The sequence below is a fragment of the Chionomys nivalis genome, chromosome 3, assembly GCF_950005125.1.
Source record: "Chionomys nivalis chromosome 3, mChiNiv1.1, whole genome shotgun sequence".
NCBI classification, from domain to species: domain Eukaryota; kingdom Metazoa; phylum Chordata; class Mammalia; order Rodentia; family Cricetidae; genus Chionomys; species Chionomys nivalis.
Window position 1 is genome coordinate 103,549,911 of NC_080088.1, and position 15,740 is coordinate 103,565,650.

The window sequence follows — 15,740 nt, forward strand, 5'->3', positions numbered from 1 at the left end:
CTGGAGGTCCAGAGTTCATTAGGGGTCTTCAACAATAAACTTATTTTTATAGTTTTTATTACTTTTATTTATGTGTGTACATGCATATGTACATCTCATACACACACACACACACACATGTGTGCGCGCGCGCGCATATGGCTACCTGCAGAGACCAGAAGAAGGTGGTACTGAGTCCTCTGAGGATGACACTGCAGACAGCTGTGAGCCACCAGGCAGGGGTGCTATGAACAGAACCGATCTGCAAAAGCAGCGAGCATTCTTAACCTCTGAGCCATCTCTCCAGCCCCCACAGTAAACTTACTAAGTTTAGGAGAGTGTCACATTTTTTTTCCTCCTCCTTGCCTCTTTGTGAAATTTTGTTTCTATTTCTATTCTGACAGCTTTTGTGGTTCATGATTTTCCTCTTTTATCATAAGATGTCTCAATCACTCTTTTGGAAGCACGTAGAATACCAATGACAGATGAAGAAAGTCAGAGTGTGTGGGAGAATACTCAAATCTCCTTCCTGGCCACAGCTATCAGATGCTTTCACAAGCAAGATGCAGGAGACATCTAGGAGTCTCTGGCAGATGTTTCTCAAGAGTTATCCCTAGAAGCAGGCACCTCAGAGACAGCCCTTGTCTTAGTTAGGGTTTCTACTGCTGTGATGAAATGCCATGACCAAAAGTAAGTTGGGAAGGAAAGGGTTCATTCGGCTCACAATTCCACATCACTGTCCATCACTGAAGGAAGCAGGGACAGGAACTCAAACAAGGTTGGAACCTGGAGGCAGGAGCTGGTGCAGAGGACACAGAAGGATGCTGCTTACTGACTTGCTCCCCCTAGTTTATTCTACCAGCACTTTTATAGAACCCAGGGTCACCTGCCCAGGGATAACCCCACCCACACTGGACCCATCCAATCACTAATTAATAAAATGCCCTACAAGCCTGCCTATAGCCTGATCTCACTGAGGCATTTTCTCAATGGAGGTTTCTTCCTCTCTATTGACTCTAGTTTGTGTTGAGTTGACATAAAACTACCCAGCACAGCCAGGCAGTGGTGACGCACTTGGGAGGCAGAGGCAGAAGTATCTCTGAGAGTTCAAGGCCAGCGTGGTCTACAAGAACTAGTTCCAGGACAGGCTCCAACGTTTACAGAAAAACCATGTCTTGAAAAACAAACGAACAAACAAAAAACTACCCAGCACAGACCTCTTCTCTCATGATATCACAGCTCCACAACTCTCCATAAAAGACATCTCTCAAGGCTGAGCAAGACATGGCTGTAGCACCATCTCCCAGCTCTGGAGCAGGTCTGCCTATCCAGCCATCCCACTCCGCCTGGGAAGATGTGAATTATTGTGTGGCTTTTATGGAGACAGCACAAGCTGTCATCCTCTCAGGAAAACTGTCATACTCTCCTCTTGTGGCAATGATGTTTGTGTCTACTGAAGTTCTCTCTTCAATGATCTCTCCCTTACACCCTTAAGACCCCCTCTTTAGACTCTAAAGTTTAGAGGAAAATAGCCCCAAAACTGACAAGCAGAAGGTGTCTCTGGGTTCCTTAAGTCAACCATCAAAAGAAGAGTATAGCTCAGTAGTTAAGGGTTTTGTTGCTCTTTCAGAGGACCCAGGTTCAGTTCCCAGGACATACATCATGGCTCACACTGTTTTTACCTGTGACTCCAGGAGATTTGATGCCATCTTCTGACCCCTCCTTGTACCAGGCACCTACAAGGTACACATATATCTGTGCAGGCAAAACACTCACATGCGTTATACATAAAATAAATATACCTTTTAAGAAGTGGAGGTTGGATCGCCAGGCAAAGTGGTAAAAAGCCTGGCATCCTACCCTACTAAAGAGGTTAAGGAGGAGAATCATAAGTTGAAGGACTGCCTAGGTTACAGCATGAGTTCAAGTACAGCCTGAGAAACTTGGTGAGACCCTGTTTCAAAGTATTAAGCAAAAACAGGACTCAGTAATAAGAGTGCTGGTCTAGAATCCCCCAGTGAGGGGCTGGGGTGTGGCTCAGTGGTAGAACACCTGCCTAGAATCCCCAGTGAGGGGCTGGGGTGTGAATCAGTAATATGGTGCTTGTATAGCATGCAGGAAACCCTGGGTGTAATCCTTACTACCAAAAGAAGGAAAGAAAGAAAGAAAGAAAGAAAGAAAGAAAGAAAGAAAGAAAGGAAGGAAGGAAGGAAGGAAGGAAGGAAGGAAGGAAGGAAGGAAGGAAAGAGGGAGGGAGGGAGGAAGGAGGAAGAGGAAAGATAAAATGAGCAATCTTCATTATAAGAAAATACAGGGCCAGTTGAGACGGTAGAGGATGGTGTCACAGCTCAGTGTGGAGCAGTCAGCCTTCTCCCTGCCCATCCCTGTCCTTCACAGCCCACAGTGCTCTGCTCCTGGTCAGGAGCACACTGAGTTCATCCTGAGCTTTAAAAATATCTCTCCACCTACTGAAAGTTCGATTAATCAGCCAGTGTTCACCTGTGTGTCGCCAGGGTGGCAGTGATGTGCATGACAGCAACGTGACGCTTACAAGGAAGACACAAAGGGCCTCATCTAGCAAGGAGGAGGATTCGGAGCATCAATGTTTAAAGGGGAGGGGCTCTGAAGCTGGTCAACACTTGAATACTCCTTCTAACAGGTGCTGTTTAGACGACCTTGGACAAGGTCAGTCATCTCACTTTTAGATTTTTCACATTTACCAATAATAATAATAATAATTTTAAGACATCTGGCCATGATCTGAGTTTGATCACTGGGATCGACACAGTAGAGAGAGTCTGCTCCCCCAAGTTAGTCTCTGACTTCCACATTTGCACCCTGTCAGGTGTGCAAACCTCCATACACACAGAGAACACAATCAAAATAAGTATAGGTTTGTTCCTAAAGAGGACTTTGTGGTCCTGAAGGATTGGGGGGAACCAAGAGTTTGGAATGTGTTATACAAGTACTCTAAGGCTGAACAATCCCTGAGCTTCTTTTCAGGTTTTATTTTGAAACCGTGTCTCAGTGAGTTACCCAGGTTGGTCTTGTAGCCCAGGAAAGCTGCCCTCCTCAGTCTCCTAATCTCCTAATTACTAGGATGACAGGCAAGTGGACCACACACACATTCAGCTTTTGTGTGTGTGTGTGTGTGTGTGTGTGTGTTAAGAGAAGAAAATAAAGAGAAAACTAACGCTTTGGAATCTTAAAAAAATAGGGGAAAGGGGCTAGAGAGATAGCTCAATAGTTAAGAGCACTTGCTGTTCTTTCAGAGAGCCCAAATTTGGTTCTCAGTATTCACGTCAGGCAGCTCACAACTACCTGTATTCCAGCTACAGGAGAGCCGATGCCCTCTTCTGGACACCATGAGCACCTGCACTCATGTGTGCATACCAACACAGAGACACCAGCACACACATACAATTGGAAATAAGTCTTTAAAAATTTGGTGAAAGACGCATACTGACTCATTGCATTTTTCACTATATTTTAAACTCTGTAAAATGTAAATATTAAATTTTTTCCAGTTTTTTGAGACAGGGTTTCTCTGTAGCTTTGAGGCCTGTCCTGGAACTAGCTCTTGTAGACCATGCTGGCCTCGAACTCAGAGATCCTCCTGCCTCTGCCTCCCAAGTGCTAGGCCACCACCACCTGGTGCAAATATTAAATTTTAATGTAGGTATTTATGCATATGAATAGACAAGGGGTTGGGAAGAAACCTTAGCCAGTAAAGGGCTTGCCTTGCGACCATGAGGACCTGAGTGATCCCCAGAACTCATATCAAAAAAGCTACATGTAGAGGCATGTGCTTATAACCCCAGGACTCAAGGTGGCAGAGACGGGGGATCCCTAGGGCACACTGGTCAGCCAAATCTTCTATTTCTCTTTCTTTTGTTATGATAAGCCACTCAAACCAAAATCAATTGGGGGGACGAAATGGTTTATTTAGCTTATACAATCTATCATCAAGAGAAGTCAGGGCAGGAACTCTAGGCAGAAAACGTGGAGGAGCACTGCTTACTGGCTCGCTCCCCAAGGCTTGCTCAACTGCAACACAGACCCACCTGCCTGGGGATGGCTCCACCCACAGGGGACCCATAGGCCAATATAATGGAGGCAATTCCTCAGTTGAGGTTCCCTCTTCCCAGGTGTGTTTGGATTTGTGTTATCAAAAACTATACCATCTGAGCCTTTTGGTGAGTTTGAGCTGGCGACAGACCCTGATCTCAAAACTCAAGGTATAGAGCTTAAGAAATTGATTCTAGAGGCTGACTGACATGGACTGGCCATGCCCCTATGGGCCCACACAAACACACATGCATACACAATACACACACACACACACACACAAAGAAACAGTCATTTTGGATGGTATGCCTGAATATGATCAAAATACAATACACATGTATGAAAACATTAAACGAAACCCATTAATTTATACAATTAATTTATATCAATCCTTAAAGAAAATAATAAAAATGCCATTTTGGGACATGAACACACACTGGAAGGCCAGAAGAGATTTTTTTTTCTAATTACAATGCCAAAGATGTCAGAAAATTTCTGCGCGCTGTTGGAACTACCATGGTTCACAGAGAAGAAAGACGTTGGCTTGCCACCATTGTCTGCCCCATCAGGAAGTTGAGCTCAGCTAATTGAGCAGCCACAGTCTGGTTGACAGCAATGTCTTCAGGAGCCACCGGCTTCCCAGCCCATGTCAGCAGCTCGTATGGGGAAAATAAGTCTGGGATTAACCGCAGCCATGGTTGTCATCTTCAATACAGTGTTCTTTCCAGACAATGAAGGAAAACTAGGTTGCTCCTGTGCTGAGTGGATAGCAGACACCCAGTAGAGACAGAAGGATAGAAGGGATGGACAATAAAGGATGTAGACAACCTTCACAACCTTGTAGGGAGGGACTATGGGAACCCCAACCCTACCCAACAGGCATGAGCACCTTCTGGAAAGAGATGACGTCAGTTTACTGAGGACAATTAGTACACAATTTATGAAGATCTCCTTTTTAGTGAATTTTGGATGTAACTACATCTAAGAAGAGAAGTCGTTCTCTGGTTTCCCACCTTACCACACAATCCTCCCCATTCCACGTGTTTCTGCCACTCAGCTGCCGAGCACCATGGGGCCCTCACTAGAACCAAGCCAATGCTGGGGCTCAACTTTGAGGAAAACAAACTCCAGGAACTCTGTTCTAGCACCAAAAAAAAAAAAAAAGAGTCATCTAAATAACAATGAACGACAAGGTGGGACCCAGTGAGGGAACAAGAGTCCCCGTGAATCCATGCTTCCTGTTTGCTGAGTAATTTCCAACTCCAGTTTGGCCAGTTTGATGCATTATTCTCTCCCAAACTTGTTTAAAGAGAAGAAAGAGAAACTTCCCATGAAGGAACTGTAGCTTGAGGTGACCTGTGAAGTCTGTGGGTTTTTTTTATCCCCACACTTTAGTCACAGAGAAGACATTTTTGGCTAGAACATGGAAAGAGAGTCTATCACTGGTGATAATCTTCAACGAGGGGAAGCTGTCTCCATGGCCACCCACAAGCAGGGGGCTGCAGCTGGTACGCTGTGGAGAGGTGGAGAGCAATGGTCCCCCAGCGCCATGGCTTTGGATATGCAATGTAACCAAAAAAAAAAAAAAAAAAAAAAAAAAAAGGCCTGTGTATTCAATGTGTGGTCCTCAGCTGGTGGCATAAAAGCCACAGAGTAAGATCTATCACAGCAATGATCACAGCAGTACCAACTTCTGTTGTGAAAAAAGATTCACTGACCGGGGAAAAAAAGAGTTTAGAAGAGAAAAGGGGTTTATTTATTTCACCTGAGAAGCCCCAGTTACAGTGTATCACCGAGGAGTAAGGGAGGAGGGGGGGGCTTCCAAGAGCTCCGCTCCACACATTACAACCTCAGTTAAGAGCAGAGAGGAGCAGAAGCATCCACACCCACGTGCCTGTTCGTGCTCAGCTTCATTTCTCCAATCATACAGTTCAGATCCCCTACCTAGGAATGGTGCCACCTACAGTGGGCTGGGTCTTCCCACCTCAATAGACTTATTAAGACAATCCCTATAGGTCAACTCAGTGAAGACAGTCTCTTGTTCAGGCCACCTTCCCAGGTGATTTTAGGCTGTGAGGAGCTGACAATTAAAAGTCACCATGACAGGGAAGGTCTAGGAACACCAGGATGTAGGACCAGGCTAACATAAGCAGGTCACTGGAGAAAGGTCGTTGGTGGTCAATCATCCCTGGTTCTGTTTTGCTGCACTCTGTGCTTCCTAAATGCCAAGATGTCCCCTCTGCTGTGCAGTGCCCACCCCGACATGATGGGCTTTCATTTGAGACCATGAGCTGAAATAATTCTTTCCTCTGTTCAAGTTGCTCTCTAACGCACTGTGCTCACAGAAACAAACAGAAAATGGTAACATAGCAACCCAGCCAGATCATGGAGGATACTGTGATGACTATCAGTGTTCAGGGTCCCAAGTTCACGTGCCATACTGCCTGTCTCCTAGGGATACATGAGTGGCCCTATGCGGGAGAGCTTTCACATCAGGCAGCCCACAAAAAGAGTAATTACACAATAGCTCGGGAATTCATCTTCCCCAAGATCCAATCTACAGCCTGGTAAGCCGGCTCTTGCCAGCTGGTGTTCAGGCCCTGCCTGCCTGCTCTAAACCCAGAGCACATCTTCCCTGTCATGCCCAGAGCCCCGGGATGCTTGCAATAAAGCAGGAAGAGCCATAGCTCAGTGTTCACCTTGGCTAAATAAATAAATAAATAAATAAAAATGAATTTTCCATCAGAAAAATAAATGGCCCTTCTGCCAGCAGAGCGTCTGGATTACCATCCTGAAGGACAAACACATCATCTTCACCAGTCAGCCTCGGGTCATAAAGCACTGGTTTCTCTCAACCAGGGACCCCCGATCTGTACTTAAGAGGGTAGTTACAATTCCTGCCAGCTCCTGTATCTACTCAAAAGGTACACTCAGGTCCAGTTCAGAATGCCCAGGCTTGGTTTAAACAGCAGTACACTTGTTTGTTTTATAGCCTGCCCAAGAATGAGGAGGGCATCTCAGCAAGGAGCCTATATAGGAGACAGCAGGGAAGAACAGCCCAAATCCAATCAGCAGTCTTTAGAGCCGTGAAGAGTTGCTGTAGCAGGGCTCAGATTGAACTGCAACAAAGTTTCTACTTGCTTTAAATCACCTAGAGGTTATCTCCTAATTATTAAGGAAATAGTTACAAGGGACCAAAGGGAACCAGATCCCTGGAGCTGGGGGTATAGACTGTGATCTGCCCATTGTTGGCACTGACAAAGCTGAAGTCATAGGTGACTTTCAAAGTTCACCAGATTAGTAATCTCAAACCCTGCAAAGGTCACCCAAAATGGGGCTGGGGACAAGCTCAGTCATTGAAGTGCTGGTTTTAGAAGCATGACAATCTGATTTTGAGATTTTGATCCTCAGGATCAAGTTGAGGGAGAGAGAGAGAGAGAGAGAGAGAGAGAGAGAGAGAGAGAGAGAGGAAGAAGAGGAGGAGGAGGAGGAGGAGGAAGAGGAGGAGGAGGGAAAGAAAGAAAGAAAGAAAGAAAGAAAGAAAGAAAGAAAGAAAGAAAGAAAGAAAGAAAGAAAGAAAGAAAGAAAGAAAGATGACATGATGGAAATGGTGGAATGTCCTGGGGAGACAGAGACAGGAGGACCCCTAACACTCGCTGGCGGGACAGCCAGCCTACCTGATGAGCTTCAACCAATAAAACACTGGTCTCAAGAAAACAACGTGCCTGTATTCTAAGAAGCAACACTTGAGGCTGTCTTCTGACTTCTATATGCACACGTACACACAGGCAAAAAACACCCCCACAATGCACATGCAGCTACACACACACACACAAGAACTACCCCAAATGTATAGGTAGCGCTGTCCAGTTCCCATGTCCAGGTTGCTTACTGTGGGGTGTTCCAAGTTCCGAATGCAGCTAAGTCTAGGGGACTGTGCCTTCACGCCCCTACAGCAGGATTCTAGTCCACAAGGCAGTGAAAGATTGATGGAGCAGCCGGGCGGTGGTGGCGCACGCCTTTAATCCCAGCACTCGGGAGGCAGAGGCAGGCGGATCTCTGTGAGTTCGAGGCCAGCCTGGTCTACAAGAGCTAGTTCCAGGACAGGAACCAAAAGCTACGGAGAAACCCTGTCTCGAAAAATCAAAAAAAAAAAAAAAAAGATTGATGGAGCAACTCAGCTCGTGACAGTGGGAGTGGGTGAGTGAGGGTACTCATGTCATTGTGGATGAAAAGATGGAACAATAAGAACCAGCAGGTGAATAACTGTTAGTGGTACTACCCCTAGTGATCTACTTCTGACAACCAGGCTCCACCCACTAAAGGTCCCACATTCTCCCAAAACAGTACCACAGGTGGAGAATACAAACTCAAAGCACGAGCTCACAAAGGTGCAATAGTGTCTAGCAATCATAGGACCCTGGGTTTGAACTACCCAAGCACCATCACAAAAAAAAATTACAATAATTATTTGGACTTGAATCCTTTATTTAAATAGCTGTATAACAAAATATCTGAAGTTGGAGAGCACTTTCTGATCTTGCAGAGGAATCAAGTTTAGTTCTCAGCACAAAAACCTGGGTAGCTCACAACCCAAACCTCCAGCTCTGGGGATCTGGTGCCCTCTTCTGGCCTCCACAGGCACCTGCATATACATGCATATATACATAAGCACATATACACACACACACACACACACACACACCGAAGGGGGACGGAGGAAGGGATGGGGCGGGGGAGTTGAGACAGTGTTTCTCTGTGTAACAGCCCTGGCTGTCCTGGAACTAGCTCTTGTAGACCAGGCTGGCCTCGAACTCACAGAGATCAACCTGCCTCTGCCTCCTGAGTGCTGGGATTAAAGGTGTGTGCCACCACCACCTGGCCCAAGAATAAATCTTAAAAGATAAAATACACTGACACACATTTATACTCACAGATACTAGAAGGCAAGGCAGCAGCAGCCTCTATGAACCTTCCTAACCAACTGTGGTAAAATCAACTCTCTCCATTCTCTGTGTAAAACCTTCTGATAAGTTGCTGAACATGCACCTCTGGTTAAGTGGATTTTTCATCAAATCAGTACATCTGCTTCTGCTCCCTTCAATTTGCCAAGAATTAGTTATGTTTATATACTTGCAATAATTGCAGTTAATTAAATACTACATCAACCAATGAAATGCTGAACATGAGCAGAAAGCTGGGTCTATGAAACCTAGTCAAGAATCAGATCCAAAGGCTAGTTACAAAACAAAAGCTTGATCCATATGCGTGAACTAACTGTAAAAGGTGGGCCAGGGTGCTGGGATGATACAACGCTAATGAGTCATGTACCTAGGAACCTTTACAGTTATTTTTAGTTTATAAAGCAAAATAAAGTAGTTAATGGGACAAAAGAGAGGGGGAGAAAAAATTAAAAGAATGAGCTATTGGGGAACATTTTACAATCAAACCACCACAGGACCCTGCAACAATCTCCCCCAGACCCATGTACTATACCATCTCAGTCATGAACTTCCAAAATAGGACAAAACTCAGACTTCTCTTTACCTTCAAATATACCTCCTATACTCGTAATGTTGTGTTTCCCCAAAATTCCTACATAATGAGGTGGGGTGTTCAGGTTAGGTTATCAAAAGGACAAAACCCTCACGGATGGCATCAGCGTGCCTTCAAAAGAAGCCCAAGAGCATTAATCTGCCCTCTTCTGAGGATGCACGAATATCACCATAATACTCTATCCCTAGCTTCCCAGGCTATGGGAAATAACTCCCTGTCATTTACAGATCAACCTGGCTGTGGCACTCTGTTACAGCAGTTTCAAATGGACTAAGACACCATGCAATCATGGAGTCTTGTTGTGATTACAAACCCGGGCCCACTCTGGAGACGGCAGAACTCTCCTCCTGCCTCTACGGAGTGCATCCCTATACATCCTTTCACCAACAGAAGGTGAAAAGATCCCAGGGTATGACTCACGTCTCAGGCCAACAGCCTCTGCTCAGATACGGAAGACAGACGTAGTCCAGGGGTGGGGGCAGCGGGAAACATGTGAGTGTATTGGTGTTGATGTATATGCACGCGTTTCTCCTCCCTTCCTCCCCCCTCTCCTGGCTAATTCTCTCTGCAGTGTTGAGCCTCAAACCCAGAACCTTCTCCACAGTGCGCAACTGCTCTACCCCTGAGCTACCTCCCAAACAATGCCCACTTTTCCCAACCTTCCCCAGGATCACCATGGATACAACCCACAAGTCCTGCTGCTTCATTGGTCATCTGCGTGGAAAACCAAGCATTGCCCTAACCATACGAACAAGACGGGTAACAGAAGGAAAATCTCGATGGCCTGCCATCGTTACATTCTTCACCCCCTGCCATAGGCAAGCCACTGTACCTGTGTTGGCCCAAGAAAGTGTTAGTGGGAAATTCAGCTCACTAAAAGACACATCCAAAATGCCACGGATCTGAACCTTCGAAGCAAAGATGTGGTCCACCTGGAGTAGTTGCAACTTCGCTATAATCAAAGCAAAATTCAAGTTGATTTAGTAAGGTGGTATCGCTAGAATACAGCATTAAGAAGCCACTCGGAAACCGATTCTGGCTTGGTCTCAGCCGGCATCATCAAACGAATCAACCTCGCTCTCTAGTTGAGAGTAAAGGCTTTATTCCCTTTGATTTTTAGTTTGTGTTGTTGTTGTTATTGTTGCTATTGTTGTTGTTGTTTTAAATAAGAGTGTGAGTTCATCCACTGCAGTGGGACACCATCCTAAGATGAATTTGGGCACTGTCTTGCCAGGGCTAATTTCCATCCTAAACCCTTGTCCTGGGCACTGGGAGATGTACCGGGTTATACAAGAACAAAGACACTTAAGGTAATTGCTGTCTGTTCCCACCTAGATGAAGCTTCTAGATGATTCTTATTTGGGCACCGTTCAAAGCACCATGGCCCCAAGTCAAGAGACAGCAATAAACAGGGCTTAAGCCTACCCGGCAGATGAACTCCACCGTAAATGGCAATAAAGAAAACAAGGTAATTCTGGCTATAAAGACCCTGCCAACTATATACATAATACGTCTTTTGTTTTGTTACTTTGAGACAGCATCTCATTATATAGGCCACAGTAACCTTGACCTTCACTACGTAGTCCTGGTTAATCAATTCTCCATCCCCCTGCCTCAGTTGAGTGCTGACAGGCATACGCCATCAAAAGAGGATCCCAACAATAGATTTTAAGAAAAAAAAATTAATCCATCCCCCAACCAGAGGCCAAGGTAACCACATTCATCATAGATTTTGCAGGCCACAAGGTCCATCCCACACAAAGAGGTCATTCAGACCAAAGTTTGTCTCTCAAGTCTTTCCCATCACTCCATACCTAGTCCCAACTGCCAGTGCCAAACACTCTGAGCTCGCCAATGTGCAAAATGGTTTCCCAACAGCCTGGGGACTTTCCCAACACCCAATACAGCTCCCCAATTATCCAAAATGGCTTTAGGGAGGGGGATAAGCCCCCTGCAGGCAGCTCCTTACCATCCAGTTCTTCCACAGAGATATTCGCCAACTGCTCGCTGTCGCTGCCCGCCGACAGAGATCGGTTGAGGTAATTCCCCTTGTACAACAAGCCAGCGGTCACATGGTGGAACGGCATCTTCTCCCTGTTCCGAAGACAACAGAAGAGAAGGAGAGAAGGACATCACCATTCGTCCATTCCATCATTGTTCTCTTGGAGGATTGGCTCTGTTGTTCAGATGGCAAAATTACGTAGCCGGGGCAGGTGGGACGGCTCAGTGGGCAAAGGGACTTGCTTCTAAGCCTGACAGTCTGGGTGTGAGTGAGCCCTGGGGTTCACATGGCGGAAGGAGAAAACAGAATCCTACAAGTTCCATCTGACCCCCCCACATGTGCACATCCACCCAACACACACACACACACTAAAAGACAAAATTTAGAAGGACCTTGGGTCCTCCTTCATCGCAATTTTACATTTCCATTTCTCCAATTTCATATGCATTTGAGCTGCAATGCCCTTGTAAACCACAGGAAAGCATGACAGATATCAAACCACTTCCTTTTATTTTTGGTTTGTTCCGGTTTTTTGTTGCTGTTGTTATTGCTTGTTTCACACAGAGCCCTGCTAATTTTCCCAGGCTGGCCTAAAACTCATCCCATAGCCCAGGCTGCGCTTGGACTCACCATGCAGCTTGGGGCTGGCCTGCATCCTGCGCTCTCACCTCGGCCTTCTGAGTAGCTGGGACCACAGACTCAACACCACCAAGCCCAGCCTCACTGCTACATTAGAAAAAAAAAAACAACCCTTTATTCTTTTCGGGGCCTCAAATATTACCCCTCTGTGTAGGAAATCATGAGCGTTCCAGAAATGCTGACCTTTCTGGCAACAGGATGTCTTGGCTACACTCATGTGAAGCTGTATGTAGTCACAATCCCCAGGGAAAGTGGGTGTCCCAGCCATACAACACTCGAGGAAGGCAAGAAGTGTGCAAAAATCTTCAGGTTTTTGATTGAGAGTTTAGGGGGTTGAGAAGTCAACTCAATGGGAGAGGTTACTTCTGAAAAAGTATGAGGTCCTAAATCCTCGGCATCCATGTGAAAAGCTGGGCAAATCCATGTGTGTGTGCCCGTAGCTTCAGTGTGGGGGTTCGGGATGGAGACAAAAGGAGAGCAGAAGCTTGCTGGCTGCCACCCTCTTCTAGGTTCAGTAAGAGACCCTGTCTCGAGGGAATAAACAATAGAGAAGGACACCTGATGCCCTCCCCTGGCCTCTTCATGGGCACGCATACACAGACACACTTATACTTTTGTACACATGTGTGTATATACCACACACATACAAACCAAGAAAAGAAACTGAGCTCCAAAGCTGACCCCAAACTCATTACATAGCCCAGGCTGGTCTTGAACTTGAAGATGCCCTGACTCAAACTCCTGAGTGCTGGGGTTACAGGGAGTCACTCCCATACTCAGCTCCAACTTTTTACAACTCCATGTATACAGGGGAATGTAAGTCTGAGATGAACCCCCCCACACCTCCCTCAAAACTGATTGGGGTAAAGAGGTTACTTTCAGAAACGGCTTCCCATGAAGAAAGGTGTCCAGGAATGAAGAGATTTAGGGCACTCTTAATGAAGTTAAAGACTCCTCAAAGCCAGACTCACATGCTGTCCAGCCAAAATCACTGCCATTACTGGGGCATAGTGGGTCTCCCAGCACAGGGGAGATAGCTCGGCGGGTAAGGTGCTTTCCTTGACAACACGAGGAACTCAGATTGAACCCCAGAACCCACACAAAATTAAATCAGATATATTGGTGCACACTGCTAATCTCAACATGGGAGAGGTGGATCCCTTGAGATCTCTAGTCTGAGAGTCTAGGTTACTTGGTGAACCACGGGCCAGAGAGAGAGAGAGAGACTCTGCCTCAAAAGACAATGTGGGTGGCTCCTGAGGTACAAAACCCAAGGTTTTCCTCTGGTGTCCACACACACACATACACACAAAAGTTCTCCCCCTAACACATATACAGGTCTATTGCAAGGTGTTTCTTTCGACGAAGTGATAGAAGGGGTAATCTCCTCCCAGGACAGGTTCAAGGCCTTGATCCCCCTGGAAAGGAGTGCCTCTGCACACGTCTGTTATTTCTGGGTAAGTTGTAACGTGCAGAATCTTTTTGGGCACTAAAGTTTGCATCTGCACTGTTAACCTCTGGGTCCTCTGTGAAGCGCGCACCCAAGGGGAGTAACAGACAACTCAATGTTAATCCCCAAGAATCACTGTCCAAAGCATTCTGACCCTGCTCATTTGAGAAATCCAAATGAGGAGCGGCATGTGACCATACTGCTCTAAAGTATAAAGCAGGAGAATCACCAGTTTGAAGCCAGTGACACAGCCAAGTCAAGACTAGCCTGGGCTACATAGTGAAATACAGAATAAAAAGAGAAAGAAGTGGAAAAAGGAAGAGAAGGGGAAAGAAGAAGAGGCAGAAAAGAGGAAAGAATAGAGGAGGAAGAAGAGGAAGAGGAGGACAAAGAGGAAGAGTGGGGGGGAAGGAGGAGGGAAAGGAGTGGGAGGGCGAGGAAAAGAGGAGGGAAGCAAAGACTCATGACTGTGGCACCTGCGCACTGTCCAGCACCAGGGACCTCTCTTCTGCCATCTTTTCCCTATCACAGAACTAAGTGACAAAGCCAGGCAGACTCTCCCCCCCACACACACACACACACACACGCCCCTTCAAGTCTAAGACACGCCAGCAAGGTTGCTGTTTAGCCTTGGAGCTGCTGTGCAGTCAAACAATGAAATCCCTAAGAGGGAGACTTGACCAGCACAAAGCCACAAAGAGGGAAACTGTAAAACCAGTTCTGCAACACAGGCACCCAGGAGTTATTTAGACTCCACAGCCCCAGCTAAGCGCCAGGCACTTCCATCCGGACGTCAAACCCTCCTTTCAAATTCAAAATGTCTAAAAATGAATTAATCATCTTCCCACAGATAGGTTGCGCTTCCTGACTTCTCTATTTCTATCGAGGTTCACTCATCACGGCAACTGGGACAGCCCTCACCAAAGCTCTGGGCCCCAAAAAGTAAAACAGACATATGGCTGAGGCAGGAGCCAGCTGTCACTCTCCCTTCACTACGCGCGTCACTAACAAAACACTTATCCGTAGGAAGACTGCAAATGGCAGGTCACTGGCTGCAGTCTCTGGATGAGTAGGTAGAGTTGCTGCCAGGCAGGGACAGAGATCTGAGTTCAACCCTTAGAGTGCACAGGGAAAAGCCAGACACGTCCTGTAATCCCAGAGCTGGGAAGATGAGCCAGGAGGATCCCGGAACCCGGAGGATACCCAAGCCTGCCTGGCTGAATCAGTAAGCTCCAGAGCAAGTGAGAGACCCATCTCGATGAAGCCTGAGATTGACTTTGAGCCTCCACAGGCGCACATACAGTGCATGTACACCCCATACATGTGCACCTGCACAGAGGCACACCGCATGCTCGTAAACACATTGGCACATGCATCTAAATATTCACACATAATTAACTAGTTACATTTAAAAAAATTAATGGCAGGACACTAATACAAAGAATGTGTGCTTTTGATGATTATCAAGGATACACCTTCAACTAATTATGTTGGGCTTCTACAAATCTAAACATTTATATTATATTATATTATATTATATTATATTATAATATTATATTATATGATATACACATGGAGTAAAGCAGTTTTCTTCAGGTGTGACATGATCATTGGTCATCACAGAGCAGGGACTGTCATGACACTCCCACGATCCTTGGCCCACAGTTGTTGGAACAATACAAGCATAGCAAAACTGGTAGATAAGGCAATGATAATGGAATGACCAGTGTAAGAGAGGAAGACTAGTCCCAGGACCCTCGGTTGGGATTCCAAACATTATTCCTTTCTACACCCCAGCTGCACACAGTCCTGGGAGATGCTGGGGTACAGAAGAGAGGGAAGGCACTCCGAGTTGTCACCCGTGGTAGGTGGGACCTTGAGATGATGCAGTCATTTCTGAGTCACCCACACTGCTGTTAAGTAAACCCCCATCTTTGTTTCTGTAAGTGACCCCAACAAACTCATTGGCTCACACGCCAGGCATGCACTGTACCCATTCCTTTCTGTTCTCCAAGTTAATTTCCAGAACAATGGGGAGCCACAGAG

General features: G+C 46.1%; 1 protein-coding gene across 3 annotated transcripts in view; it reads right to left on the reverse strand.

Annotated features, from left to right (window-relative positions):
- Positions 1 to 15,740, reverse strand: part of Caln1 (calneuron 1) — a 476,552-nt gene that overhangs the window by 330,594 nt on the left and 130,218 nt on the right. For all 3 annotated transcript variants that reach the window (XM_057765690.1, XM_057765691.1, XM_057765692.1), the window contains one exon: positions 11,573 to 11,697. In XM_057765690.1, the coding sequence (XP_057621673.1) occupies positions 11,573 to 11,697 (125 nt within the window). The remainder of the gene's footprint in view (positions 1 to 11,572; positions 11,698 to 15,740) is intronic.